General features: G+C 40.2%; 2 protein-coding genes across 4 annotated transcripts in view; both read right to left on the bottom strand.

Annotated features, from left to right (window-relative positions):
* Positions 1-26,925, bottom strand: part of LOC309695918 (uncharacterized protein) — a 98,289-nt gene extending 71,364 nt beyond the window's left edge. The window contains exons 1-2 of the mRNA XM_082516927.1: positions 26,630-26,925; positions 25,175-25,210 (exon numbers count right to left, since the gene is read on the bottom strand). The gene's annotated coding sequence lies outside the window, so the exon portion shown is untranslated. The remainder of the gene's footprint in view (positions 1-25,174; positions 25,211-26,629) is intronic.
* Positions 7,808-27,942, bottom strand: part of LOC309695514 (uncharacterized protein) — a 181,050-nt gene continuing 160,915 nt past the window's right edge. For 2 of the 3 annotated variants that reach the window (XM_082516205.1, XM_082516206.1), the window contains exons 4-5: positions 16,016-16,087; positions 11,260-11,446 (exon numbers count right to left, since the gene is read on the bottom strand). In XM_082516205.1, coding sequence (XP_082372331.1) covers positions 11,289-11,446; positions 16,016-16,087 — 230 coding nt within the window. In that variant the 3' untranslated portion in view covers positions 11,260-11,288. Of the gene's footprint in view, positions 8,378-11,259; positions 11,447-16,015; positions 16,088-27,942 lie in introns of those variants that run through there. The other variant, XM_082516207.1, reaches the window with a different exon arrangement.

The raw sequence follows: 27,942 nt of genomic DNA, 5'->3' as shown, positions 1-27,942 counted from the left end.
TTTTGTGCATTTCAAGGACTCTATTTTTATTTATTTATTTATTTATTTTTATATATCTGTATTATATTATACATACACATTAAAAGTTAATCTCTGTCCAAAAAATGCACTCAGTTTACATTTTACTCACTATGAGCATCATTCATTATCCTCCCCCAGTAATTAAGGTTAGGATATGTATTTATTCACCCCCAAAGCTCTGATCCTAGAATCACCCCTGAATTCATTTAAGATGTGTTTCCACAGATGAAACCAGCCAACGGTAAATCAAATGCTTCACACTAACTCCACATGACATTCACCTGTAACCAGTAAAGTGAAGCTTTAATCCTGGTTCAGATGGGTTGACATTAACAATCTGTTAATCGACTGAAGCTCACAGACTTCAGTCAACCTGTCAGATTATCTAAAAGACTGAAAGACGTAATTTTAAACACTTACTGTTGTTCTGAAGGATCTCTGAAACCCTCCAACATTCTTCTGATCATCAGGATGGAAAAATTGAAATTATCCACTGAAAGATAAAAAAAAAAATCTGAGTTCAGTATCAGCTTTTTCAGTATGTAAAAAAGGGACACACTGAAGATTTTTTCCACTTAATACAATTTTAAAAACCAAAATAATAGTTAAGAAATCAAACAATAAAATGTAGCCAGTTAAAGTCTTTGGATAAAGTGACCTGTGAGCCACAGATCAAACTAACCCACACATCCGTGTGTCATCCTTTTTGGTACAACTGTGTGACATCAGTGCACATAGCAACACCTTAGCAACCACATTCCTATCTTCTCCAAATCTAAGTACACACATGTGACAAACAGCTACCACATATACAAAGAAACAGAGAAGTAATAAAGAAGTGAAGTGTTACAATAAATCAGGTAGATGTGCAGAGACAACTTCCCACTCCACTCAGTTTATGAAATTAGATCAGCTCAGTCTAATCAATAAAAGTAAAAGGTGGTGATTTCCTCTAAAAGATGTTTAGGTGCAAAACAAATGAGGACAATTTATAGTTAATAATACACAAACTACATATAAACAAATGTTACGACATATAATTTCAGATGATTCCTTAAATGAAAAAATAGAAAGCAGAAGTAAAAAATCAAGCTGATTGTTTACTAAAACTAAAAATACTTTATAAATGAATCTCTAACAAAAGCTTCTTAAAACACAGAGTGTTTATATCCGATACTGTTTTTACCTTCATCTGTACAACGTTTCTGTCGGAGTCATTAATCACTGACATTCTCCCACCTGACTTCCTCAGAATCATCTAACTTTTTGTACAAAAATGTAATCAATCCATGCATTTCTTTAAACAAAGAAAAGAAAAGAGACGATTTTGTGTTTGTGGTGATTAATTTAATCATTTAATTAATCCTCTGATCTTCAGCAGCTCTGTGTTAGAGAAAGAAAGAAACAGAGAAGTAACAAAGAATGGAAGCTTTTTCAGTTACACAGGTAAATGTGCAGAGACAACTTCCCACTCCACTCTGTTTATGAATTTAGATCAGCTCAGTCTAACGAATAAAAGTAAAAGGTCATGACTTCCTATACAAAGTGTTTGGACACAAATACACCAAGAACAATTTGCAGTTAATACTTCAAATACTTTATATAAATAAACCTGATCTAAGGTATTATTCCAAACTATACCTCAAATTTAAGGATAAATCAGGCTGATCTTGCACTCAAGACACAAAAACTAAAATAGTAATGAATAGAAATGAATCTCTAAACAAAAGCTTCTTAAAACACACTCACACAGAGCTGCTCTACAGAAAGTCTCTGAGCTCCTCCCACCTGAACCTTCATAATCAGCTGATTTGTGTGTGTAATCACTTATTTATTAGCTGGGACTACAGCCTCATTTAAGGTTTAACAGCATTTCTAGTAGACAATGACAGATGAACTGAACATGAACTGAGGCTGGAGTTTACGGGAAGGCCTCAGAGGAGACTGGCTGCAGCTCCCGAGTCGGGCAGAAGTAAAGTGAAGCTTTGATCTTGGTTCAGATGGATTAACATGAACAATCTGTAAATCCACTGAAGCTCACAGACTTCAGTCAAACTGTCATATTAGCTAAAAGACAGAAAGACGTCATTTTAAACACTTACTGTTGTTCTGAAGGATCTCTGAAACCCTCGAACACTCTTCTGATCATCAGGATGGAAAAATAAAATCTTTCTACAGAAAGATTAAAAAAGGGAAAACTTAAAAAAGAAACATGAACAATTATTATTCAAAAATTAAAAGAAAATAAAAATCAAAAACATAAAATACAGCAAGTTGAGAGCTCAAAGTCTGTGGTTAAAGTGACCTCCTTAGCAAACAGCCACAGATCAAACTAACCCGTACATCCTTGTGTGTCATCCTGTTTTACACAACACACCCATCACCTGTGTGACACATCTCCACCTCTAAGTAAACATATGTGAGGAAATGTTGCCACATATACAAAGTAACAGGAAGAGAACATGTTTCAATTAAACAGGTAGATGTGCAGAGACAAACTCGCAACACTCTGTTTATGAATTTAGATCAGCTCAGTCTCATGAATAAAAGTAAAAGGTTTTGATTTCCTCTGTAACATGTTAGGTCACGAATAAAACAAGAACTTGAATTTGCAGGTAAAACTACACAAACTATATAGAAATAAACCTGATGTAAGATATTATTTTAAAAGCTGCCTTTAACTAAAAGGTGAAAAGCAGACATTATAAATAAAGTTGATCACATACTGAAAGCAGCAATAAAACCATCACACCTGATGGTGTTTTTACCTTCATCTGAACAAAGTCTCTCCTGATCTCTTCAGAATCAGTTGATTTATGTGTAAAAAATCTTAATAAAGCTACAAATTTGTTGAAAAGTAGAAAGAAACCACAGAAGCATATTTTTCTGTTTCCAAATACTGAAAATATGATCAGTTTGCTCAGAAACGTTTTAAAGGATCTGTGAAATCGTCTTTGTGGTTGTGGAGACTCCCGTGACTCCCATGAAGAGTGTCACACTTCCCTCATGAAGTGCTTTGAAATGGTTTAAAATCATTAATTTAATGATTTAATTAATCACTGGATCCTCAGCAGATCTGTGTGTGAGTGTGTGTGTGTCAACATCCTGGTCAAACTGGTTCAGTAGTGTGTATTTGTAGTTGTTACAGACTGACCCTGTGAATCAATGACATGACCTGTGTGTACAGTAAAGTACATTTATTAACACTAAAAACAAACCTGACGTTTGTCGCCTTGTTTTGTGTTCATTAAATGTGTGACTGTGAAGTGATTTCATATCAAAGCTTCTTGTTAGAGCTAACATAGCTGTGGTCAGCTCAGCCTGTTTAATCCAAACGGTTTGAAACATCTTATTACAAAACTTTATTCAATTACTTTATTTATTACAATTCAAATCCTAAACATGGTTTATGTATTATCATTATTTAATGTCCCACTGAGATGCACCCTACACTGCTTACCAGCTTGTGTTTAATGAAAAGCAATGAAAAGTCAGTCTCACGGGTGACTAAGTACATTTACTCAAGTAAAGTTTATAAGTAAAACTGATAAGTACTTTTATGCTTTCATTAATTTATATTAATATCATGTTCTGTACAAACTATGGAAAATAAATGATTAACTAACCTACAGAACATTCATTGGCAGCGACCTTCATCTTTAAGTTCATTATTTTTTTCTTAGAAAAACAAAGAAATAGATTTCATACCTCCAGCTTCATTGAATGTGAATGTTTGCTTCTCTCCCTGTGTATTTGTCCACTAAGATCCTATCAGAGACGTGATGTGAAAGACACACATGATGAATCAGCAGCAGACAGAGATGTTCCTCTTGGATTGAATAAGAGGAACCTTTACATGTTCACTTCCCTTCTCTGTGCTGGAAGTGAGCTATCATATCATGTTTGTGGTCATCAAACAGTCAGTAAACAGTAAAGCAGAATGTTTGTGGGATTCAGTGGATTTTCACACACTTGTAGTGAAGACTGTAGAAAGAAGTGACTATGAGGATGTTGCAGCACCCCCTCCTGGATGGTAGAGGTTGTGCATGACTGTTCGTAATCAGAATCAGAATCAGAATCAGAATACTTTATTGATCCCTGGGGGAAATTATTTTTTTGTTACAGTGCTCCATTTTAAACCAATCATACATGTAAACATCAATAACCATTTAACAGCAAATATTATTCACACAGATCTTTTATTCATGTTGGTGTTGAGATTTAAACTTCTCAAACACATGTTGTTTCTAAGATGCGATCATTAAAGGACACAGGCATAGTGAAATGCTACTGCCACTATGAAGTGAAACTCGGGAATTTCAGTAGATAATTCTCATAGAAACTAAGTGGGGAACAAATCTTGACATTGAAACACAAAACACACCTGCCCCTCCCTTCCTTCCCTCCCCATCTCCAGCTGCCTCCCTCTTCCCGCTCCTCCACAACCACCCACACATGCAGGGCCTTGGAGTGGGGGTATGTCACCAGGGTGCAGAGGAGGCTACCCCCCTGTCCCCTTCTGGCTGCCTCTGCCTCAATTTTATCCCACAACTTAGACATTCACATTATTCACACTCTCATTACACATACATATAGGATCTTGGGGGTGGGCACAATCACGGAGTCCAAATCACCATCAGGGTGTATACCTCACCCCTGACGTCGTTGCCCACCTCTCAATTTTAAATACACTTAGTCATTGAGGGTTAGCAGGAGGGACTATGCACTTACCTGCTGCTCCTTGGCAGGTAGCTCCATGCCCTCCTGGGTTTTAATTGCACCTTAGAACACACATGCATCAACACTACAATGAGCGGGTGGAGGGAGGTTCGGAGTCTTCTCCCACCCCCATTCTCTGCGGCCTGCTGGAGCGGGAGGGCTAGTAGGAGGAGTTGGCCGTCCGACTGCGGTCTGGGGTGTGGGGCCTCCCTGCTGCTGCGGAGTCGGGGTGGTCTGCCTCTCCCCACCGCAGGGAAAAGGGTAACACCACCTGGGTCTGGGTGCAATTCCCCCCTCCAGGGGCAAGGGTACCTAGACCCGGTTTGTAGAGTACGCTTGGGGAGTGTGATTGTGTGTACAGCGTCTCTTTATGTCTGTCTCCACGTTGGTTGAGTGTGGAGTGAGTGCACATGAGAGCATGAGGGTGGGAATGGATGTTTGTGTCTGTGTGTGCCTGTATGTCTGTGTCTATATGTCAGGTTGGGTATCAGACGCCACCTCTCTGGGGACACCTCAGGCCCTCCAAGGTTTGGAGGCCTATCTCCACCCACCACCACTTCCCCTGCCGGTGGCGGACTCCCTCAGACATCGGTGCGTTGGTGGTTCTTTGTGTCTGGGGGTGGGCGTCCGGGTACACACCGGCTCACTCCTTGGCGGCCGCTTGTCGGGGCCTGGGGCCTGGGGCTCGCTCGGGCCCCTTTGGAGGTGGGGTGCCCCCGGCCTCTCGGCCTAGGGCTCGGTCACTCAGGCGCAGCTGGGGGCCGGCGGAGCTCACGGGCGCGTCACTGCAACTCCCCCTGACTTCTGCTCCGCGGCTGCTGGGCGAGCCCTCATCTGGGACTTTCCTCAGCTCTTACTGGGACAGTGGCGCGGCTGCCCCTCTGTTGGTCTTCCATGGTCTCTTGTGTTCTGGGGGCCTCTGGATGTCTGGAGTTTTGATCTCCTCCATACCCGCTTCACACCCTGGAGGACGGGGCTGTGGCCCCCCCACACTCCCTAGCAGATCATTACATGGAGAAACCTTTGGAATGCAAGCATGCTGATCCACACAGGTATGCACACATGGGTATTCACAGACGCGGACTAAAGCTTTCTTGGCTGCTGCCTCAAAGCACACTGTGCGCTGTCTATCTTGCGTGCTGCACAATATCGTTTATTACTTAGTAAATACTGATATCTATGACTAGCTAGTTTATTGTGATGGTGCTTTGTTTTCTCTATTATTATGTTGCTCTTTGTTGTTTGCTGTCTCCTCTGTTTGTTTTTGTTTGTTTGTTTGTTTGTTTTTTTTCTCCATACAGGTGACCCAGGAGTTTTTTTTTTTTTTGTTTTTTTTTGTCTCTCTTCCCCCCCCTTCTCACGTCTCTTCTCCCCTTTGGTTTTCTTTCTTTCTCTCCCCCTCTCTCTCTCATTCATTCCCCCTGTCCTATTTATTAAACAAAAAAAAAAAAAAAATGACAAAGGATGAACTGAAGCTCTGCCATCACGTAATGTCGCATACTGCTGTTTCTGATGTCATTTAAAAAAAAAAAAAAAAAAAAAAAAAAAAAAGAAACACAAAACACAATTTAAATAACAATTGAAAGCTGAGAGAAAAATGAAAAAATATTTCCTGATATTATGACCAATTATTCAATCTCAATTTGTTTTAGTGATGTTGAGCAGCTTTTAAAAACATGTACAGCTCATCTTAACTGCCGTGTGAATCTCTACATGACTTTTCAAACCTGCTGGCGAAAAGCACGCACATCTCCAAAATGGGCCCTGGGCTTTCTGTTATATACATAGCTGATATACTTTGTGAACCATTAGTCAGCAGACTGGTTTTGTATCAGCTCCACAGAATTACACTTTTTGGCTAAAAACGGTGAAACTGTAATATGTTGGAAAAATTCATTGCATTTATTTTTTAACTGTGTGGTGTGGAGAGAAAAACAGATGTTTGACTTTAAATATGGGCCACCTTAAATAATCTCTTTTTACCTCCCCAAAAGCACCTTTTGCATATCACAATGTTGTTTATTAAAATGAGTTAACACTTTGAGTCTAGCTACAGTTAACATTCAATATTACTTCTAAAACTGAATATATTGCTTAGATTGTAAATTGCATTGACAGGCCACATAAAACCAGAGTTGTTATTAAAAAATAGATCATGTTTAGTGTGGAATGTAATGGGGGAAACTGGCTGTTTCTAAGAACAGTGAAAAAAAAAAAAACCCTCCAAGCCATGATGTCCATTTGTGACACTCAAATGAACGTCTTCTAACTTCTAGTTTCTGAAGACAACATGTGAGTAAAATTCACCCTAAATTCTACCCCGTGTTGGTTTGATGGACAACTAGAGTATTTTTAGAAGTTAAACTGGTGTCATTTACAACGCAAGTGCTGGGCTGCATCACCCAGTTTTACCAGTAGGTGGAAGCAGATTTGACATGTGTTACATGTAACATTGTCGTTTCAAGCTTGAAAGCAGCTTAACTCAAAAGGTGGGATCTGTGCTGGTTCACAAGATATGAACCTGTCATGTTCATGCGTTTGTAGTTTATCAGACACTCTTCAGCTCTCTGTTTTCATTTCGAACTACTGGATTTGACGCATTGAATGAAAGGATAATAAATAAAATATAACAATTTTACATGAATGTTGCTGGTCTGATTCTAGGTGAGCTCACCTTACACACACTCAGCACGAAAACATTTCTGCACCGTTTAATTGAGTGAATTTTGCTTCTGTTGTGGTTTGATGCTTATTCTTTGTTTTCTGCAGTAAAATGAGACATGCTTCGGTTAACCAAACCGGAAGAAGTCAGGTTTTCCATCTGCAACTAAGTGAAACCAACAGAACCACACGAGGAAAAGAAATGAAAACAAAACTTTATTAATCTGGCACAACCATGGCAGAAAAAGTCAGTAAGATATGTGTTTTTAATTTATTTATTTTTCAAATCAATTTTATTTATATAGCACTTTAAAAAAAAACAACTGTACAAAAGAATAATCAGATAAAATTTAAAAGGAAAGTAAAACCAAGATAAGAAAATGATAAGAATAAAATAATGACAGACTCATACCGACTTAAAAACCAAGGAGTAAAAATGGGTCATTAGATGAGTTTTAAAAGTATCCGTGTTGGAGAGGTCCTGATATGTGAAGGCAGTTTATTGCACAGTTTCGGCGCAGTCACAGCAAAAGCCCGATCTCTGTGTTTTAAAGTAGACCTGGGGACAGCTAGAAGCATTTGGTCCGCAGACCTCAAAGATCTCACCGGAGTATACCAACTTAGAAGATCAGAAAGATATATAGGGGCTAGTGCATGCAATGTTTTAAAAACCAGCGTCAAGATCTTAAAATCAATTCAGAAACGTATCGGCAGCCAGTGTGAGGCGAGTATAGGGGATATGTGCTCTCGCTTGCGCGTCAGTCAGAAGACTTGCCATAGCATTTTTTTTTAATAATATGAGTCTAAATAAGTGAGAAAAACAAATAAAATATGTTAAAAAATATTTTGAACATGTGGATGTCCTCTGGTCTGAGGTGCTGGGAGGACCAGTTAGAGACCAGCAGCTGGACGTCAGTGGTTGGACTGGTGGACTACTTCAGTAAAGAGTAGATGCCGTCTGGCTCTGGTTTAAAGTCTGAACACAAACACACACACAGTTCAAACAACAGGAGACATCATTACAAGCTTTGTAGTTCAATCAAGGCTTTAATCTCCACCTCTCTGTGTCACACAGTTCAGACTTTACTGGGAACCAGCTCAGACACAACTGACAGAGCTTCTGTATCGCCCACACTGTAGCTGCATCTTAAAATATGCAAAATGTCAAACCTGGAACCCACAGAGCTGAAACATTTGCATCAACTATATTCAGCGACACTACAAGTCAAACTTTTGCTGTTTTCCAGGTTCTCACAGAAAAAACATAAAACCAGGAACTGTATAATATTGATTCTGTTCATTACTGGGTGGAGATTTCATAAACTAGGATTTATTTGCTGGATACATATTTACTTGCTGTCATGTGATTTTGCTGCAAGATTTAGCCACATTTCATACTCAGAAAAAACAGCCTGTGATAGACTGGATATCTTTCAAAGGTATACCTCACCTCTTCGACTGACAACTGGGAGAAGATCCCCGCGTGACAAAACTAAATAACATAAAATTTTACTAATTAGTAAGAATGTTTTCCTCTGCTGGCAAATAAGCAGCACTCTCTCTCTCTCTCTCTCTGTCTATATGACATGTTCACTGGGTGAGAGAGCAGTGAGGTTTCAGAGAGTAAAGGTGAGCAGTAGTGCAGTGAAGTGAGGCGTGGGTGTGTAAATTTTGACCCAGTAAATTGTTTTAAAATTGAACTTTGTGGTACACCACAGGTACTGTGAGCTTCATATGATGAGACAGTATCTATGGTGACCAAAAAAAAGCTTCTACTGAGACAGAAGCTGCAGATAGATTTAAAAGAACATCCAGACACAGCAACATCAGCAGATTTATTGCAGCCAGTTAGTGTGTGTTAAATTGTCATAATGTGGAAATGCAGTAGTTAGTATTGCATAGTGCATGGGGCTTGCTACAGCCAATGCTCTGAAGGAAGTATATGGATTGAGAACCATTGCTATTGGTTTGTTTGGCTATAATTTATGGCACAACTGAATAGGAAACTGTCTGCTTACACTCAACACCCACAAGGTCCCCCTGTTCAAAAGGTTCCATGTACAGGCTGTCTTCACAGCGACCGTGGCTCAGGGGGTTGGGAAGCGTATCTGTAACCGGAAGGTCGCCGGTTCGATCCCCAAGCTCTCTGTCCTGGTCGTTGTGTCCTTGGGCAAGACATTTTACCCTACCGCCTACTGGTGTTGGCCAGAGGGGCCGATGGCGCGATATGGCAGCCTCGCTTCTGTCAGTCTGCCCCAGGGCAGCTGTGGCTACAACCGTAGCTGCCTCCACCAGTGTGTGAATGCGAGAGTGAATGAATAGTGGCATTGTAAAGCGCTTTGGGTGCCTTGAAAAGCGCTATATAAATCCAATCCATTATTATTAAGTTTACCAGTGAACACTGACATGATTCAAAGAAGGCTTGGGAGAAAGAGCTGCAGTCAGATGAAACCTAAATTAATTTGAAAGCTCAACTCAGTGTTAACTCGATCCACTGTTTGGAGGAAGAAAAATGTTGAGTATGTCCAAAGAACACCATCACACAGTTAAATATGGAGGTGGTAGCATTGGGATTTTTGCCTGTGTTTCTGCTAAGTGTACAGGACAACTTCACCTCATTAAGGATGGATGGTACCATGTACAGAAAAAACTTGGAAGAGAACCTCTTTTCCTCCATCAGAACATTGATGATGGGTCATGGATGGGTCTGGTAGTATGCCAATGACCCAAAACATTCAACAAGGGAAACAAAGAGGAAGCACATTAAAGCTGAGCCAGTCTCCTGACCTCAGTCCTACAAAATATCTATTGAGGTTTGAGGTGAAGCCAAGCGAGAGTTTCAGTAAAGATGAGTGGGCCAAAATCCCTCCTGAAATGTGGTGACCAACTACAAGAAATGTCTTAGTATTGTCCTTGCCAACAAGGACTTCTCCACCAAGTACTACAGTCATGGCCAACGCCAGGCCTACAGGGCCTGTGTCCTGCAGGTTTTAGAGGCGTCCTTGATCCAACACAGCTGATTCAATTGGCTAAATTACCAACCATTCATCTGCTTCCGATTATCCTTTCCAGGGTCGTGGGAGGCGCTGGAGCCTATCCCTGTCATAGCTGTCATAGGGCGAGAGGTGGGGTACACCCTGGACAGGTCGCCAGTCTGTTGCAGGGCTTGCATAGAGACACAGACAACCATTCGCACTCACATTCACACCAATGGGCAATTTAGATAGACCAATTAACCTATCCCCACTACTGCATGTCTTTGGACAGTGAGAGGAAGCCTGAGTACCCGGGGAGAACCCACGCAAACACAGCGAGAACACCGTGCTGCCTGGCTAAATTACCTCCTCAACATTTCTTGAAGTTCTCCAGAGGCCTAGTAATGATATCTAAAACCTGCAGGACACCGGCCCTAGAGGCCTGGAGTTGGCCACCCCTTTAGTACTAAATCAAGTTTTAATTGGGGTCTAATACTTATTCCCTCAATGATATCAATTTATAAATTTAATTAATGTGTCTTTTATTTATATATTTGGTTAATATTTTGTCTTTCTCCATTAAAATGAAAACATTAAAAAAATTTCTTTGTAAATAAGCAAAATTACAAATTTAAGAGAGAATCAAATAAATATTTAGAATATTATTGACCCTTTACCTCTAAGTGTATATGCTCCCCTCACCCCAGTCTTTATATTTATTCTTGTTCTTGCTCTAGCTGTTTGTTTTTTTTTCGTTGTTTGATCTTTTGCACTGAATGTAACTGGAACCTCGTTGTCTCGTCTCTCTGTATACTGTACTGTGTATAGCAGAGATGACAATAAAGTTTGACTTTATTTACATTTTGATGACGATAAAAGTGTTTGATGTCCTAAGCTTGAGAAATGATGTGGTTAGCTTAGCTTAGCATGCGAACCAGAAACACTTGTCTCTGCCCAAAGTTGAACATGAAGAGCAGCTGTACCTCTTTTCCTCTTTGGTGTAACAGCTATTTGACCATAACTGATTTCTTCAATTCTCACTGCTGAGTAGATTACAGCTGGATCACGCTCTGAAGGAAAAACACACACAAATTATAGTTTAGTTCTGACAATATTTTTTTTTATTTTAATTAATTCAATTCAATTCAATTTTATTTATATAGCGCCAAATCACAACAAAAGTCGCCTCAAGGTGCTTCATAGATACAGAGAAAAACCCAACAATCATATGACCCCCTATGAGCAAGCACTTTGGCAACAGTGGGAAGGAAAAACTCCCTTTTAACAGGAAGAAACCTCCGGCAGAACCAGACTCAGGGAGGGGCGGCCATCTGCTGCGACCGGTTGGGGTGAGAGAAGGAAGACAGGATAAAAGACATGCTGTGGAAGAGAGACAGAGGTTAATAACAGATATGATTCAATGCAGAGAGGTCTGTTAATACATAGTGAGTCAGAAAGGTGACTGGAAAGGAAAAACTCAATGCATCATGGGAATCCCCCGGCAGCCTATGTCTATTGCAGCATAACTAAGGGAGGATTCAGGGTCACCTGGTCCAGCCCTAACTATATGCTTTAGCAAAAAGGAAAGTTTTAAGCCTAATCTTAAAAGTAGAGATAGTGTCTGTCTCCTGAATCCAAACTGGAAGCTGGTTCCACAGAAGAGGGGCCTGAAAACTGAAGGCTCTGCCTCCCATTCTACTTTTAAATACTCTAGGAACAACAAGTAGGCCTGCAGAGCGAGAGCGAAGTGCTCTAATAGGGTGATATGGTACTACAAGGTCATTAAGATAAGCTGGGGCCTGATTATTTAAGACCTTGTATGTGAGGAGCAGGATTTTGAATTCAATTCTGGATTTAACAGGAAGCCAATGAAGGGAAGCCAAAACAGGAGAAATATGCTCTCTCTTTCTAGTCCCTGTCAGGACTCTTGCTGCAGCATTTTGGATTAGCTGCAGGCTTTTCAGTGAGTTTTTTTGGACATCCTGATAATAATGAATTACAGTAGTCCAGCCTGGAAGTAATAAATGCATGAACTAGTTTTTCAGCGTCACTCTGAGACAGGATATTTTTAATTTTAGAGATGTTGCGCAAATGGAAGAAAGCAGTCTTACATATTTGTTTAATATGTGCGTTGAAGGACATATCCTGGTCAAAAATGACTCCAAGGTTCCTCACAGCATTACTGGAGGCCAAGGTAATGCCATCCAGAGTAAGAATCTGCTTATATACCATATTTCTAAGCTTTTCAGGGCCGAGTACAATAACCTCAGTTTTATCTGAATTAAGAAGCAGAAAGTTAGCGGCCATCCAGGTCTTTATGTCTTTAAGACATTCCTGCAGTTTAACTAATTGGTGTGTGTTATCTGGCTTCATGGACAGATAGAGCTGGGTGTCATCTGCATAGCAGTGTAAATGTATGCTATGTCTTCTAATGATGCTGCCTAAGGGAAGCATGTATAATGTAAACAGAATTGGTCCTAGCACTGAACCCTGTGGAACACCATAACTGACCTTAGTGTGTGAAGAGGACTCTCCATTTACATGTACAAATTGGAGTCTATTAGATAGATATGATACAAACCACTGCAGTGCAGTACCTGTAATACCTACAGCATGTTCTAATCGCTCTAATAGGATATTATGGTCGACAGTATCGAATGCTGCACTAAGGTCTAGCAGGACAAGCACAGAGATGAGTCCACTGTCAGAGGCCATAAGAAGATCATTTGTAACCTTCACTAAAGCGGTTTCTGTGCTGAGCTCTGAAACCTGACTGAAACTCTTCAAATAAACCATTCCTCTGCAGATGATCTGTTAGCTGTTTGACAACTACTCTTTCAAGGATTTTTGATATGAAAGGAAGGTTGGAGATTGGCCTATAATTAGCTAAGACTGCTGGGTCTAGAGATGGCTTTTTGAGTAAAGGTTTAACTACAGCCAGCTTGAAGGCCTGTGGTACATAGCCGATTATTAGAGATAGGTTGATCATATTTAAGATCGAAGAATTAATTAATGGCAGGACTTCTTTGAGCAGTTTTGTAGGAATGGGGTCTAAAAGACACGTTGATGGTTTGGAGGAAGTAATTATTGAAGTTAACTCAGAAAGATCAATTGGAGAAAAAGAGTCTAACTTAACATCAATGGTACTAAGAGTAGCTGTAGATAATATTGCATCTGTGGGATGATTACTGGTAATTTTTTCTCTAATGATAAAAATTTTATTTGTGAAGAAGTTCATGAAGTCATTACTAGTTAACATTAAAGGGATGGTTGGCTCAAAAGAGCTCTGACTTTTTGTCAGCCTGGCTACAGTGCTGAAGAGAAACCTGGGGTTGTTCCTTATTTTCTTCAATCAGTGATGAATAGTAAGATGTTCTGGCTTTGCGGAGGGCTTTCTTATAAAGCAGCAAACTATTTCTCCAGGCTAAATGATGATCCTCTAAATTTGTGACACGCCATTTCCTCTCTAGATTACGAGTCATCTGCTTTAGGCTATGTGTTTGAGAATTATACCACGGAGTCAGGTACTTCTGATTAGAGACCTTAGTTTTCACAGGAGCTACAGTATCCAGAGTCGTACGTAGTGAGGAGGTGAAATTATTAACAAGATAATCGACCTCTGTTGGGGTAGCGTTCAGATAGCTGCTCTGCTCTATGTTGGTACAGGGCATTGAAGATGATAACAGTGGGTGGATTATATTCTTAAACTTAGTTACAGCGCTTTCAGAAAGACATCTACTTTGATAAAGTCTACTCTCCACCGCTGTGTAATCAATTATTGTAAATGTAAATGTTATCAGGAAATGATCAGACAGGAGAGGGTTTTCAGGAAACACTGTTAAATGTTCAGTTTCTATGCCATGTGTTAAAACAAGATCTGGAGTGTGATTAAAGTGGTGGGTGGGTTCTTTTACATTTTGAGAGAAACCAATTGAGTCTAATAACAGACTAAATGCCATGTTGAGGCTGTCATTTTCAGCATCCACATGGATGTTAAAATCACCCACAATAATAATTTTATCTGAGCTCAGAACTAAATTAGATATAAAGTCTGAGAAATCAGACAGAAACTCTGTGTAAGGCCCAGGTGGACGATAGATGATAACAAGTAAGACTGGTTTCTGAGTTTCACAGCTGGGGTGGACGAGGCTAAGCATCAGGCTTTCAAATGAATTAAAAGTCTGTCTTGGTCTTTCATTAATTAATAGGCTGGTGTGAAAAATTGCTGCCACACCGCCACCTCCGCCTGTGCTTCGAGATTTCTGGTAGTTAGAATGACTCGGGGGTGTTGATTCATTTAAACTAACATAATCATCCTGCTGCAACCAGGTTTCTGTAAGGCAGAGTAAATAGATTTGTTGATCAATTATTAAGTCATGTACTAACAGAAGAGATTAAGTTAGATCTGCTGCAACTAGCAGCAGGTTTTCACAGTTTTTTTCTTCTTTACACCTCTGCTGAGAAACTAGAATTAATTGCATTGAACTTGTAGCTGTTTGAGTGAACACGAAGGTGCACAACCACAGAGATTGCACCTTCATCTCAGTGCAGTCTGACACACTTCACCACAGAGCACCAAACAAACAAGTTCTCACAGCATGAACACTCCCATGGCCAAAACAGAACTCACAGTGGTGAGAAGCCCCTTCAGCATTACGCTAGAATCAACAACAGGAAATAACTGCTGTGGTTAAACATACAGAACTTGTTAAAGGACATTTGGTCTCTTCAGTCTCTTTCTTCAGACATTTAATTAATTTAATTCTAACAATGTTCACCCTGCTAACAACTTATGCTTGTGCCTAAGCAAGACAGCAGACACATCTGGGCATTTTGCTCACATGTTGAGTTATGGCATCGCCAAAAGTTACAACCAACCTCACATCTGATCCATTTAAGGTGGACCTGCGTGAACACCATTAAGTTAAAACCAAATGTAGCACTAAGAAAACAGTCTTATATCATCATATGGCATCGGCTTAAATCAAGTGAAAGCTGCAGAGAGCCATGTCAGCGCTTCTTCCTGGTCTTGACTTTGGATAGAGTGGGTGCTTTAGTCAAGTTTTTTATTAGCTGCATTGTATCAACTCTGTTTCTTTACTTTTGTCAGACCAGCACAGCAATAAAAACAAAACATTTTAAAGTGTTTCTGACAAGAATAAGATAAGAGGTGCACAAGACACAAATACTGAATGACTTGTTTACATGTGAAAACTAGCTTTCCTGTCCATGAATGAATCCTGGCAATGGAAAATTGAACTTTTCCATGTGAATTAAGTGTTCTTATTCCCCATTCATCAGGGTGTGGAAGGTGTGAATACCGAAAATACATTGTTTACATTTAGTTTGTCATCACAGGATGCTTTAAATTCTATGAAGTACTGTTAATTCATTCATTTAGCTGGATGGCTAATTCATTTTTATCATTTTTAAACTTATAGACCTCCAAGTCCAACAGGATTGCTTTCATGCTAGTTCACACATTTTTAACCTTCCGTGATTTTTTGTTTGTTTGTTTGTTTATTAGAGCTACTGACCATCACTGCATTAGCATTTTCGTGTTATCCTACAACCTAACTTAAACCCTCAACTTCTGTCCAAGAGGAGAATCATGATGGAGACAAAGAAGAGCAGCTTACCTCTCGGCTTTGATCTGTTTTTCTTGTCGTTGATGATGATTTGTCCATAACTGACGTCTTCAGTTCTCACTGCTGAGTAGACAAATTAGTTGGATCAGTCTCTACACAGTAAAACACACACAGGACATCAGTGCAGGCAGAAAAAAGCTTTCAAGCAACACAAATTAAAAGTCAAAGCTATGTTTACAACCTCACTGCTCATCGATAGAATGGATGTGTGTGGTCATCATGTGAGGCCATAAAAACTAAAATTATTAACAATTTAAGTAATTTAACTTCATCCAGTTATTAATAATTTCTTGTTCTGTTTTTAAATTCAACACCTAAATATCACACCATCTAAGGTGACGTGACACCTTTTTGTTCAACTTTTTTTAAAATCTCATACAGGATGCTGTATGACTGCAGAGCTGTTAGCTTCAGTTAACCACAGACCACAAGTACACAATCCACCACACAGAACAACAGTCAATACACAAACTTTTCTTTGCCCAATAAAAAAATGAGATAAAAATAAAAAAGTAAAAATAAAACTATATGTTTCTTGTTCACAATAGCACACATTTTTACACTTCTGACCACCTCTCATATGCATCATGAAGTTCTCATCCCTTATATAATTTAATAATTGTTTTCATGTTATTTATTGCCCTTGATTGGCTGTACCCCCTAGATGTTTTGTGGGATCCTGCATCTCTGCAGTTCACCTGATAGACCCCTGCTGTTTGAGTGTTTCACTGCATGTGTACCTGTCTTATTCTTAATTTTTGTGTGTCTTTTTTTATCATGCTGTCAGATGCCTCCTAAAGGCTTCTGCCAAAGAGCTTAAGCATGATAAGAAGGTTTTTAAACCATTTAAATAGGCAGTTATAACCAGTGTTGGGTAAGTTACTTTAAATTAGTAACTTAGTTACATTACTAGTTACTTCTATCAAAAGTAACTCAGTTACTTCAAGTTACTCGTTACTTTCAAAGTAACTAGTTACTAGGGAAAGTAACTTTGGTTTTACTCAGAATTCTCTTGTTAATGTGTTTCTTCCATAACTTTGCCAGTCTTCTAGCTTGCTTACTTGCCACAAGTGCGCTGTGCCACCTACCAATAGAAAGGAAAAGATAATGTGCACATTTCCACAAGAGAAATCCCACGCCTGGACCGTCATCGACTGCCGCCATGATTCTAGCCTACGTCACAGCGTCATGTGCGCCTTTTACATCCAACACAAAAACTGCAGTCGTGGTGCTTTCGATTGTACTCAGAACTCGGAAATTCTGCCTTCTGAATAGGAAGATGTAGGTAACACCAGACTGCAGATGAGCTGCATACAGGGCTGGACTGGGAGAAAAAATTGGCCCGGGCATTTTGACTAGAGACCGCCCACCATTATAGGAAAAATCATAAAGCCTTTGAATGAAAACAAACACTGTTGTGACAGTGATGTACACTGTTCTGATGGTATATATGCATCAATCTATCAATCGTTTGTTGTAAGACTCAGATAATTATTTTTTAAAAGCTAGACATTTTTAATGATAATAAGAAAGAAAAGTATTTCTTTGTGCCCCCCTTTCCCCGTTAATGCCCTACCTGGCCCCCTGGCAACACTTTGCTAGACCCGCCCCTGCACAGTTACCAGCTGTCAGCTACTTAGAAAAGGATCCTGGGGTTATTTGTCTCTCAGAAACAGTTCATGACTTCCCTTCAACTCATTCATGTCACCTAAAAGGTGAACCTGTTTCTCCATCACCTGTTCAGCTCTGATGATCCAGTAAGGACATCTCCTGGTTTCATCTTCATGTTTCCCTCTCACCAGATAACCAAACCATATCATGACCAGCAGCTTTGCAGCTGTGGCTCCAGCAAACATCAGCTGATACTAGAAATTAATATTAAATAAATTCTAACAACAGCTGATCAAGCTTAAACGTGCTGCTGTTGTTTAACGCGACATCCGCTGGTTTCCTCTTTCGGCGCAAAGTGGGCGATAAACAAAAAAGAGAGCCGATCAGCTGATCATTGATCAGTTTCATGATTGAAGTAGAAACAGGAGAGGGAGGGAGAGGATGAGAGAAGAAGAGGCAGCTGTGCAGCGTAAAGACACAGAATAACTCCAGCTTTGAGCCTTTTTCATTGTAGCTGAATTACGGGACAAACTGTTCCTTTTCACCTCAATAAGAAACGCGTAATATTTTCTCTGAATACCAGACGGGACGGTTGGCAACTCTAATAACTTATGAACAAAATAAAGTTTAACATCGTTAACATCATAGCACCACCCAGCTGTATAGAAACTCCGTCATGCTAGCTAGTACGCAGTACGGAAAAAGTCAGAATAACTAAAATAAACTCCACCTGAACTTGGTTTATATCTGACCCAGATGGACTGCAGGTCTATCTGGGTTCAGTTCACACTTGGACCAGCGGCCGCCTCGGGTCTCTTTTCTTTCTGCGTCCCCTTTCTCTCATCCACCTGCTGGCCTCCACCACTTGCTAATGTTACTGAATCTGTGGAAGCTCCGCGATAGCCACCACACGAAGTAACGAGTAACAACCCTATCTAAATCCCAGTAACGACTAACGCGTTCCTGATTTTGGAATAATAACTAGTTACCGTGCTCGTTACCACAATAATAACGTAGTTACTGTAACGCGTTACTTAATAACACGTTAGTCCCAACACTGGTTATTGTTAGGTGTGGCTGTGTGCAGACAGGAATAGGACCCAAGGTGCAGACTCCGGAGACAGTCGTGAACTCAAAATGGCTTTAATGTGATACTCAAAATATAACATAACTGAAAAAACTCAAAATAAACTTAAACTGGAGGAATGACAGAACACACAGCAAGGTAAACGGTAGATCGCGACATGGACACAGAGAAACACAGGGCTTAAATACACAGAAGGAGCAATCAGGGAATGAGTAACAGGAGGAAAACACAGCTGGGACAAATCAGAACTGACGAGACCAAAGAAGCATAAACTGAACACACTGAGATAGGACAGAGACCTTCAAAGTAAAACAGTAAACACATAACACAAACTGAACAAAGACACAGACTCACTTGCAGGCACTACAGAGGGAACAGAGACGTGGGACCAGGGCAGACAAAGACACTGACCGGACACGGGGATATAGCCACTAAGGACATACAGAGACGCGAACTAGACAAAGGGATACAGGTGATAGGGGAGACAGAGCAACTAAAGAAGACAGAGACATAAACCATAAGACAGAACTCAAAGAAACCAAAGACTAGAAAGTATAAATAAAATAACAAACTCAAAAACCCTGGGTCAACGACCCAGGCATCCTAACAGTTATAAGAGAATTTAGGGTCTCAAGTATTCATGGATTTCAGCTGTTCACAGGTAGTTGACTGTAGTTCCCTTTTCTGTCCACTCTCTCCAAGTCCATGTTTGTTTACCATTGGTTTGTGTCTAGTGTGTAGGTTTGTGTCTAGTGTGTAGGTTTTAGTATCAGTTTCCAGTTTTATTTGCTAATCTTTTTTCTCATGTGTGCCGTTAGATTCTGTTCACCTGTGTCTCAATTTTTTTCCCAGGTGTTTCCTCTGTGTCCTGATTTTCCTGCCTTCTATTTATTTTGCTCTCTTCCTGCTTGTTGTTGCCATATCACACTGTTATGGTCATTCTTTTACATCTCCCAGTGTCTCCTAGGCACATTGAGTTTTAATTACTTTGTTCTTTTGACTTTGCCATTTCTGTTTTGCCAACTCATCAGTTCAATAAAAGGCTCGCCTTTTACTCAACTCCCCTTCACTTTCTGTCTTTGCATTTTCGGTCCTTGTTCACCACACTCTAACACAAGCAGGTTGAACCACTCAGCAGAAATGTGTTACATTAAGTTATTTTGAAGTTGCTTTCTATATGAATACAGGGAGACATAACTTTACTGCATGTACAAAATCTCCATTTCAGGACTTGATGGCGCCAGTGTGTACGGCAAGCCGTCTCTGGATCCGTCTTCCTGAGTGTTGTTTACTCTTTGCCTTACTACTTTCTATATGCTTTCCGGATGTTACTGCTCTAATTGCCTATGTTCGACAAACTCTTTTAAATCTTCGACCCTTGAATCATCAAAAGCCGGATCTATATTGGAACTTAGGGAATGTTTCCCAGTCTCGACCGGATACTTCCGCCTGCACATACTACCTGCCTTTTTTTCCACCACACAAGAAACGATATAGGAAACGGGGTAAACGGAGTGGTTTTCGCGTTCGTATTAAAGCCTATTTAAAAACACATGGAGTGATTAATTATCACTCCATCATAGACATCTTGCGGCCCTCCCAGTATACTTTCAGACTGTGTCGTCATCGATGGATTCGCTATGCTGGCCAGCAAGCCCACTCGGTCCTACCAGTTGAGTGCCCACCTGCATGCCCACCTGCATGGAGCTGGAAGCGGATCTCTGGAGGAGGTGTGGATCACAGCAATCTTCGCCGGCTGGGACGTGCTCCTAGTAGCGTCAACGTGGCTACGCTCCGAATGGCTCTGCTAAACACTAGGTCACTGGTGAACAAGCCCTTCGTTGTAAACGACTTTTTTCTCGCGTCAAGGCTGGATGTCCTGTTTCTAACGGAGACCTGGATTCGCCCTGGTGAGTCCTCTTCCTTTTCGGAACTTCTTCCACTGGATTGTGCTTTCTTTAACTCTCCTAGGACCGTGGGCAGGGGTGGAGGGCTAGCCTCGGTTTTTAGAAGTAAATTTCGAGTGCGGCAACTGCCTCCTGCCTCGTATTCCAGCTTCGAAGTACAACTACTGGAGCTGTCCGGTTCCCCCCGGACTCTCTGGGCGGTGGTGTATCGACCTCCGAAGCGCAACAAGGATTTTATCCGTGAATTTGCTGATCTTTTAGGATGTATCTTTTTAAATTATGATCGTGTTCTTATTTGTGGTGATTTTAACATTCATATATGCTAAGGACTTTCTTGCCCTTATTGACTCTTTTAATATCACTCAGTGGGTGAGGAAATCAACCCACACTAAAGGGCATATGCTGGACTTGGTATTTTCGTATGGACTGGATATTTGCATCACGGACATTAATGATGCTGGGATTTCGGACCATTTCCCAGTTATGTTTGATGTTCAGTTATGCAATATGGAACTGAACTCTGAGGGTCCACCGAGCCTATCGCGTCTGATTAATTCTGAGGCTGTTGCCCTTTTCTCTGCGGCCTTTGCTAACTCTTTCTGTTATGATGACATCAGTAATGCACCTCTCTCGGTTGATGGCGTAGTCAACTCTTTTATTTCTACATGTTCTTCTATTTTGGACACTGTGGCTCCAGTAAACCTAAACGCCGTAAAACCTCTCGCCAACTTTGGCTAAATGAATCCACCCTCACTCTTAGACGTGAATGTCGTCGAGCTGAGAGGAGATGGAAAAAAGATCAACTTCAGGTGTCCCTTGACATCCTGCATATGAGCCGGTCTAAATTTCAGAAGGCTGCCAAAATGGCAAAAACGTCTTTTTTGTCAAACATTATTGCGACTAATAGTCACAATCCTCGAGTTCTGTTCAAAATCTTTAACTCAGTGGTTAATCCCTGCTCTGATGTTTTGATGGGTGCCTCCCCGGCCCTCTGCGAAAAATTTCTAAATTATTTTATAGATAAAATCTCAGTGTTAAGGGCCCCACATTCTCCGGTAGTAAATCAAGCCCCAGTTTCTGAATGTTCAACGGTTTTCCAACAGTTTGAACCTGTTTCATTCTCGACTTTAAAGGAAATAATTAATAACCTGAGAAGCTCAAATTCTCTGCATGACATTATTCCTTCTCGTATCATTAAGGATGGATTGAATACAATCGGGTCCTGTATCTTATTTTTAATGAACTCATCACTGTCATCTGGCTATGTTCCGACTGTCTTTAAACATGCAGTCGTGCAACCTGTTATCAAGAAAAGTAGCCTTGATCGTAACACTCTAGCAAATTACAGGCCGATTTCTAAACTCCCCTTCATGTCAAAAGTTTTAGAGAAAATAGTGCTTCAGCAACTACAGACCCACTTAGAGAGAAACGGTATAAGTGATAAATTCCAGTCTGGATTTAGACCGCGTCACAGCACTGAAACTGCCCTACTAAGAGTCTTCAACGACCTTCTTCTAATCGCCGACTCTGGGCGCTCTACGGTCTTAGTTCTATTGGATTTGACTTCAGCCTTTGACACGGTTGACCATGATATCCTTTTGGCAAGATTGGAACAAGTAGTAGGCCTTAAAGGAAATGTTCTATCTTGGTTTAAATCATATTTCTCTGAGAGGTCGTTCTCTGTCATGATGGGAAAATATTCCTCTTCTTCTGCCCGTTTTCGCTGTGGTGTGCCCCAGGGCTCGGTACTGGGTCCTGTGTTGTTTTCTCTGTATATGCTGCCCTTGGGCTCCATTTTTGAAAAACATAATGTCTCTTTTCACTGCTATGCTGATGATATTCAAATCTACCTCCACCTGACTGGGGATGTTTCATCTTCACTACATCCTCTGTTTGATTGTCTGAGCGATGTCAAAGACTGGTTATCACGTAACTTCTTACTTTAAATGAAGAAGACAGAAATTATTGTTTTTGATAGAGAATGTACTTCTGGGACAACTGACTGGCACATTCGGGCCTGTTGCTAACCACCTCACTGATGCTGCTAGGAATCTTCTCGGAGTTTTCATGGATAGTTCCTTCAAACTAGATAAACAGGTCTCTACTGTGGTAAAAACCAGCTTTCACCAACTATGCCTATATTTTTAAGGCTAAACCTTACATACCACACAAAGATCTGAGAAACTCATTCATGCTTTCATCACTTCAAGACTGGGTTATTGTAATTCTCTCTACTTGGGCCTACAATCTTCTTCTTCAGCGTTTGCAGCTGGTCCGAATGCGCAGCACGTCTCTTGACCGGCACTAGAAAGTACGATTCTATCACCCCTGTTCTGGCAGAAATTACACTGGCTTCCTATTAAATACCCGAATTGATTTTAAAATTTTATTGTTTACTTATAAAATTCTAAAGATATGGCACCTGACTACGTCATCTCCTCTGTTGTATAGCCCTCAGAGAGCACTAAGATCATCGGCAACTGCTCTTAGTGCAACCTAGGTCTCGGCTGAAGACCAGAGGAGACCGTGCCTTTGCCGTTGCTGCACCCAGGTTATGGAATATTCTTCCTCTTCATATTCCGCACGTAGATTCCATTCAGTCTTTTAAATCACGTTTAAAAACGTATTTGTTTAACCTGGCATTCAAGGCGAATTAGGGTAATTTACATCTGGCTTTGCATTTAGATTATGTAATTATTTTATATTTTATTTATATCTGTAATTTATATTTTATATTGTGATTTTATCTGTATCATGATTTTACTGGAAAGCACTTTGGTGTACTTCGGTCTTTAAAAATGTGCTATATAAATAAATTTTGATTGATTGACTTCAAGTGGAATTCTACTTTTTTAAATTTTGTTTGCATGCTAGTATTTAATTTTATAAAGACACAGTTTAATCAGTTCATCTAAACAAAAAAAACAACCCATAAACACAATATTGCCTCTGCTTTGTTTATCTGTTGCTGTTGTTGTTGACATCTTAACATTGCTGTATATGATGTCTTCTAGGATGTCCTCTCCTGCAGCTTTACCTCTTTCAAATGATCCAAATCTAACAGCAAAAGAACTGAATACAAATTCTCTATTTGAACCTTTAATCGAATCAACGGTGAAATAAATTCTAAATTTGTAATGTGAAACAAAGTTACTTGCAGAGACTTGAAGTGTAAATACAAAACAAATTTAATAACTGCCTAGATCATTCCCTAAAACCAAACCACACATGTAAAATCCAGATGTCATTTTTGCATTTAATGGATCCATTACATTTTTATTATTTCTCTCCGATATCTGATCCAGGTAATTTAGGACCGATACCGATACGTAATATCGGATCGGTCCATCTCTAGTTACAACTGACCACGTTACAATTATCCCCGGCCTCCCCTACATGTGTAATTTGTCAAATGTGACTACGGATAAATTGTAATGGAGAAAAACATATATAAAAATAAATAGGAGTGTATATAAATGTATAAATGGTAATACATGTACATTATCATAACCACACATCTGAATGCAGTTTTCTAACTCTCACCTTCAGGTTTCCTGTGGACACATCGTCTCACCAGCAGAACCAGTAACACCAGTAGAACCACAACACAGACTGATCCAACAGACGACAACACAGAGAGAACAGGAGGAGAGAGTGATGGAGTAAGAGTGATGGAGGTGGACCAAGGAGGAAAGGTTGATGTAGGTGGAGGTGTGGATGTAGGTGGAGGTGTGGTGGTGTGTTTGTCTAAAATAAAGCAAACACAGTCATTAAGTTGTCGTCACATTGTGAATGTTGAAAGCTGCAGAAACACAGACAGGTGAGTGTGTCACCTGTGACAGTGATCCAGCTGGATGGAGACTCTCCATGACCGCTGATGTCACACTTGTAGAGGCCTTCATCAGACCTGGAAACATGCTGGATGGTCATGTGACCTGTTGAACTCATTCCCAATGAGGGAGCCATCTTTATAGAAAGCAGCTGGGAGGTTGGAGGGAGTGGTCTTTGTTTTACAGAGCAGAGTGGTCATCTCCCTCCATCACAGGGAGGACAGGACTCTGCAGGATCACTGATCCACCTCAACACAGAGACAAACTACAGCATTTCATCCATTTACACACAGCTTCATCAACACTAACTCACACACTCAGCTTACCAGTGACTGTCAGGTTAACCATGTTACTGATGGGACCCTCTCTGGACTCACACCAGTAAACTCCACTGTCCCATGTGGTGCTGTAGCTCATGTTGCAGGAAGAAACCATTGTGGCTTTCCCCACCCATCTGTACACTGACTCCTGTGTTGTTTGCTTGTGTTTCTCCTCAGAGTCCATCCAGCAGAGCTGTCGTCCTCCTCACAGCTCAGAAGGAAACATTCTTTTTTAAAGAACTGAGAGCTGCTGGGACTCACAGTCAGACGAGCTGTGAGGGTCACAATGAAAAACTGATGATCTGTTAGACTTTACATTGTGAAACATGAACCCAATCAGGTCATATAAGTGAGCATTTCTCAGGTTTAAACTGTGACAGAAGAAGGTTACTGACCTTGGTTTGTTGTGCAGCTGAGCAGTGAGATCAGAACTAAAGAGAAATGACACTCAGGTTGATTTGAGGTGAACATAGCGAACAACTCCACACAAACAGCACCAACAACTGTGCCTCTATGAGGCCTCTGTATTATTACTTTTTTTGTTAATGGTTACATTCTTTCTTAGCAACATTTCACACGACATCCAAAGATTTCTGGAGTAATTGTTTTACTGGAATAAGATAACAACTCTTCATTCTCCTCGTAAAAAACTGGGTACACAAGACTAAATTTTAATTAAAACATAACACCAACTGTGGCCATCAGTGTCAGCTTATAGACCTTCTTGGTGTCAGATGTAGTCTTGAGCAGTCTTGTAGGAATAGGCTCTAAAAGACGCATTGATGGTTTGGAGGATGTAATTACTGAAATTACTGAACTCAAAAATATCACTTGAAGAAAAATTGTCTAAATAGATATCAGTGGTGTTGAAAGTAGCTATAGTACTTTTATTCCTTAACAACTCCATGAAGTTACTAGATAACATTAAAGAAATGGTTGCTCAAGAGAGCGCTGACTTTTTGTCAGCCTGACTACAGTCATAAAATTTCTGGTTGTTCTTATTTTCTTTAAATCTTTCTATAACCAAGATGTGCAGTAAGATGTTTTAACTTTATTGATGACTTGTTTGTTTGTTTGTAAATAAAGCAGCAAACTACTTTTGCAGGCTAAATGACAATCTTCCAAATTAGTGAGACACCACTTCCTCTCCAGCGCACACATTATCTCTTTTAAGTTGCACATTTGAGATTTATACGAGGGAGTCAAGTACTTCTAAATTTGAGGCTTTCTTTTCACAGGAGTTACAGTATCCAGAGTCATATATAGTAAGGAAGTAAATGTAAGATCAACGACTATTGTTGCAGTAGCCTTCAGGTAGCTGCTCTTCTCTGTGTGGCTACAAAGCATTGAAGAAAATAACATAATGGAATGAAAACTCTCACAAAGAGATCTACTGTGATGAAATCTGTTCAGCTTTTCCACTTATGAGGACATTATACTGCTACTGTTCTATCAAAATTTTAAAGAAATATCCTATATGTGGCTCTTATTTTTCTTAAAAACAAAAATAAGGTAAAAGAAAAAATCTGGTAATTCTTTGTTTTTACATTCATCGTGCCCCAATATGCCCAAATATCAAAGAGAAATTAAAAATGCATGCTGTGGAAGAGTTCGGGTCTTAGGAGGTTAAGTTACGTTCGGACAATGATTTGATCTTTTCACTGCCTGCTGTGTTTCCTCGACTCCTGAGCAAAGATAAAGAGTCAGTTCAGACCTGCAGTTGGTCCTCGTGGTGTTTGAACTTGAATTCAGCCTGATTTGTTTTTCATGTCTTCTCCTCCATCATCAGTTATCAGGAGAGCAGACAGTCAAAGTACAAGAATTCAAACAAACACAGAGATTCTACTTACAGAGCAGACACAGCACAGATGTTTCCTTCATCGTCCTTCTCACTCATTTGAGCTTTTTTTCATTTCTCTCACTGACACCAAGTAAAGCCCGCCCTCTTCCTCTGAGCACCAGCTTTCTATTGGTTCAAACACAGAGGTCGGGACTAAATTCTTTTAAAAAATCAAGTTATAAACTACAAACATGCTAATTTTAACGTGATGAGGTACCTCAGACATTCTGCACCGTAACTGTGTTATTTTTGTCAAATATTTAATTTGATGATCTGAAACATTTAAGTGTGAAAAATGGTAGGTAATCAGGAAAGGGGGGGGCAAACACTCACACCACTCTATAAGATCAAAGGTCACACCTAAGTAAAAAAAACCATCCGTTCAACAAACAATTGTTGCCTTGTTTTGTTTCCACCATGTTGAAGTGTGAACTCACATGTCTTGTGTGTCAGTGTGTCTCGCCTCTGTCAGTGCGCCCCAGGGCAGCTGTGGCTACAATGTAGCTTACCATCACCAGTGTGTGAATGTGTGTGTGAATGGGTGGATGACTGGTTGTGTAAAGTGCTTTGGGGTCCTTAGGGACTAGTAAAGCACTATACCAAAACAGGCCATTTTACCATTTACCATCACTTCAATTTATTCACAGCTTCTAAGCAGATTTCCACTCTGTCATCAGTTTTCATCATCTCGTATTCCTGTCAGATCGTGTGTGTTCCCGTCTAGCTATCTTTGTGAAGACCAAAATCTGCATTCATTCTACTATACTTGTGAGAACCAACAATCACTTGTGAGGACACACTCGCGATCCTCTCAAATTTGAAGGCCTTTTTGAGGCTCAAAATTGAGTTTTTTTTAGTCAGGGTTTCAATTAGGTTATGGTTAGGTATAAAGAGGGTTTGATTTAGTTCTCTTGTGTTAAAGATTGCGCTGGGTCATCATCATCCATACTCTCCTTTAAAGCTCCCGATCAACTTTTTTCTGCTCCTCTTCTCCTTCCCTCAACGGTCCTATTTGGTATATACTGTAGACGTGCCTTCTAATTGACTGGTCCTTGTATTAAGTTACTGTGTAGATATTCAGCTTATGAGTTAACGGGAAGAGCGGTGTGTGTATATAAAAATATAATAAAAAAATTCCTAATGGTTAGGGTTAGGCATTCGTTTTGAATGGTTAGGGTAAAAGACTAGGGAAACCATTATGTCAATGAAGGTCCTCACTAAGATAGCTGAACGGGCGCATGTGTGTGTGTGTGTGTGTGTGTGTGTGTGTGTGTGTGTGTGTGTTCCTCGACTAATTTCGCCTCATAAAATGTGCCAACATGA

Source organism: Aulonocara stuartgranti (assembly GCF_965226115.1).
Source record: "Aulonocara stuartgranti genome assembly, chromosome: 3".
Classification (NCBI taxonomy): domain Eukaryota; kingdom Metazoa; phylum Chordata; class Actinopteri; order Cichliformes; family Cichlidae; genus Aulonocara; species Aulonocara stuartgranti.
Note: the sequence above shows the minus strand (reverse complement) of the source record. Positions and strands in the feature narration are given on the sequence as shown.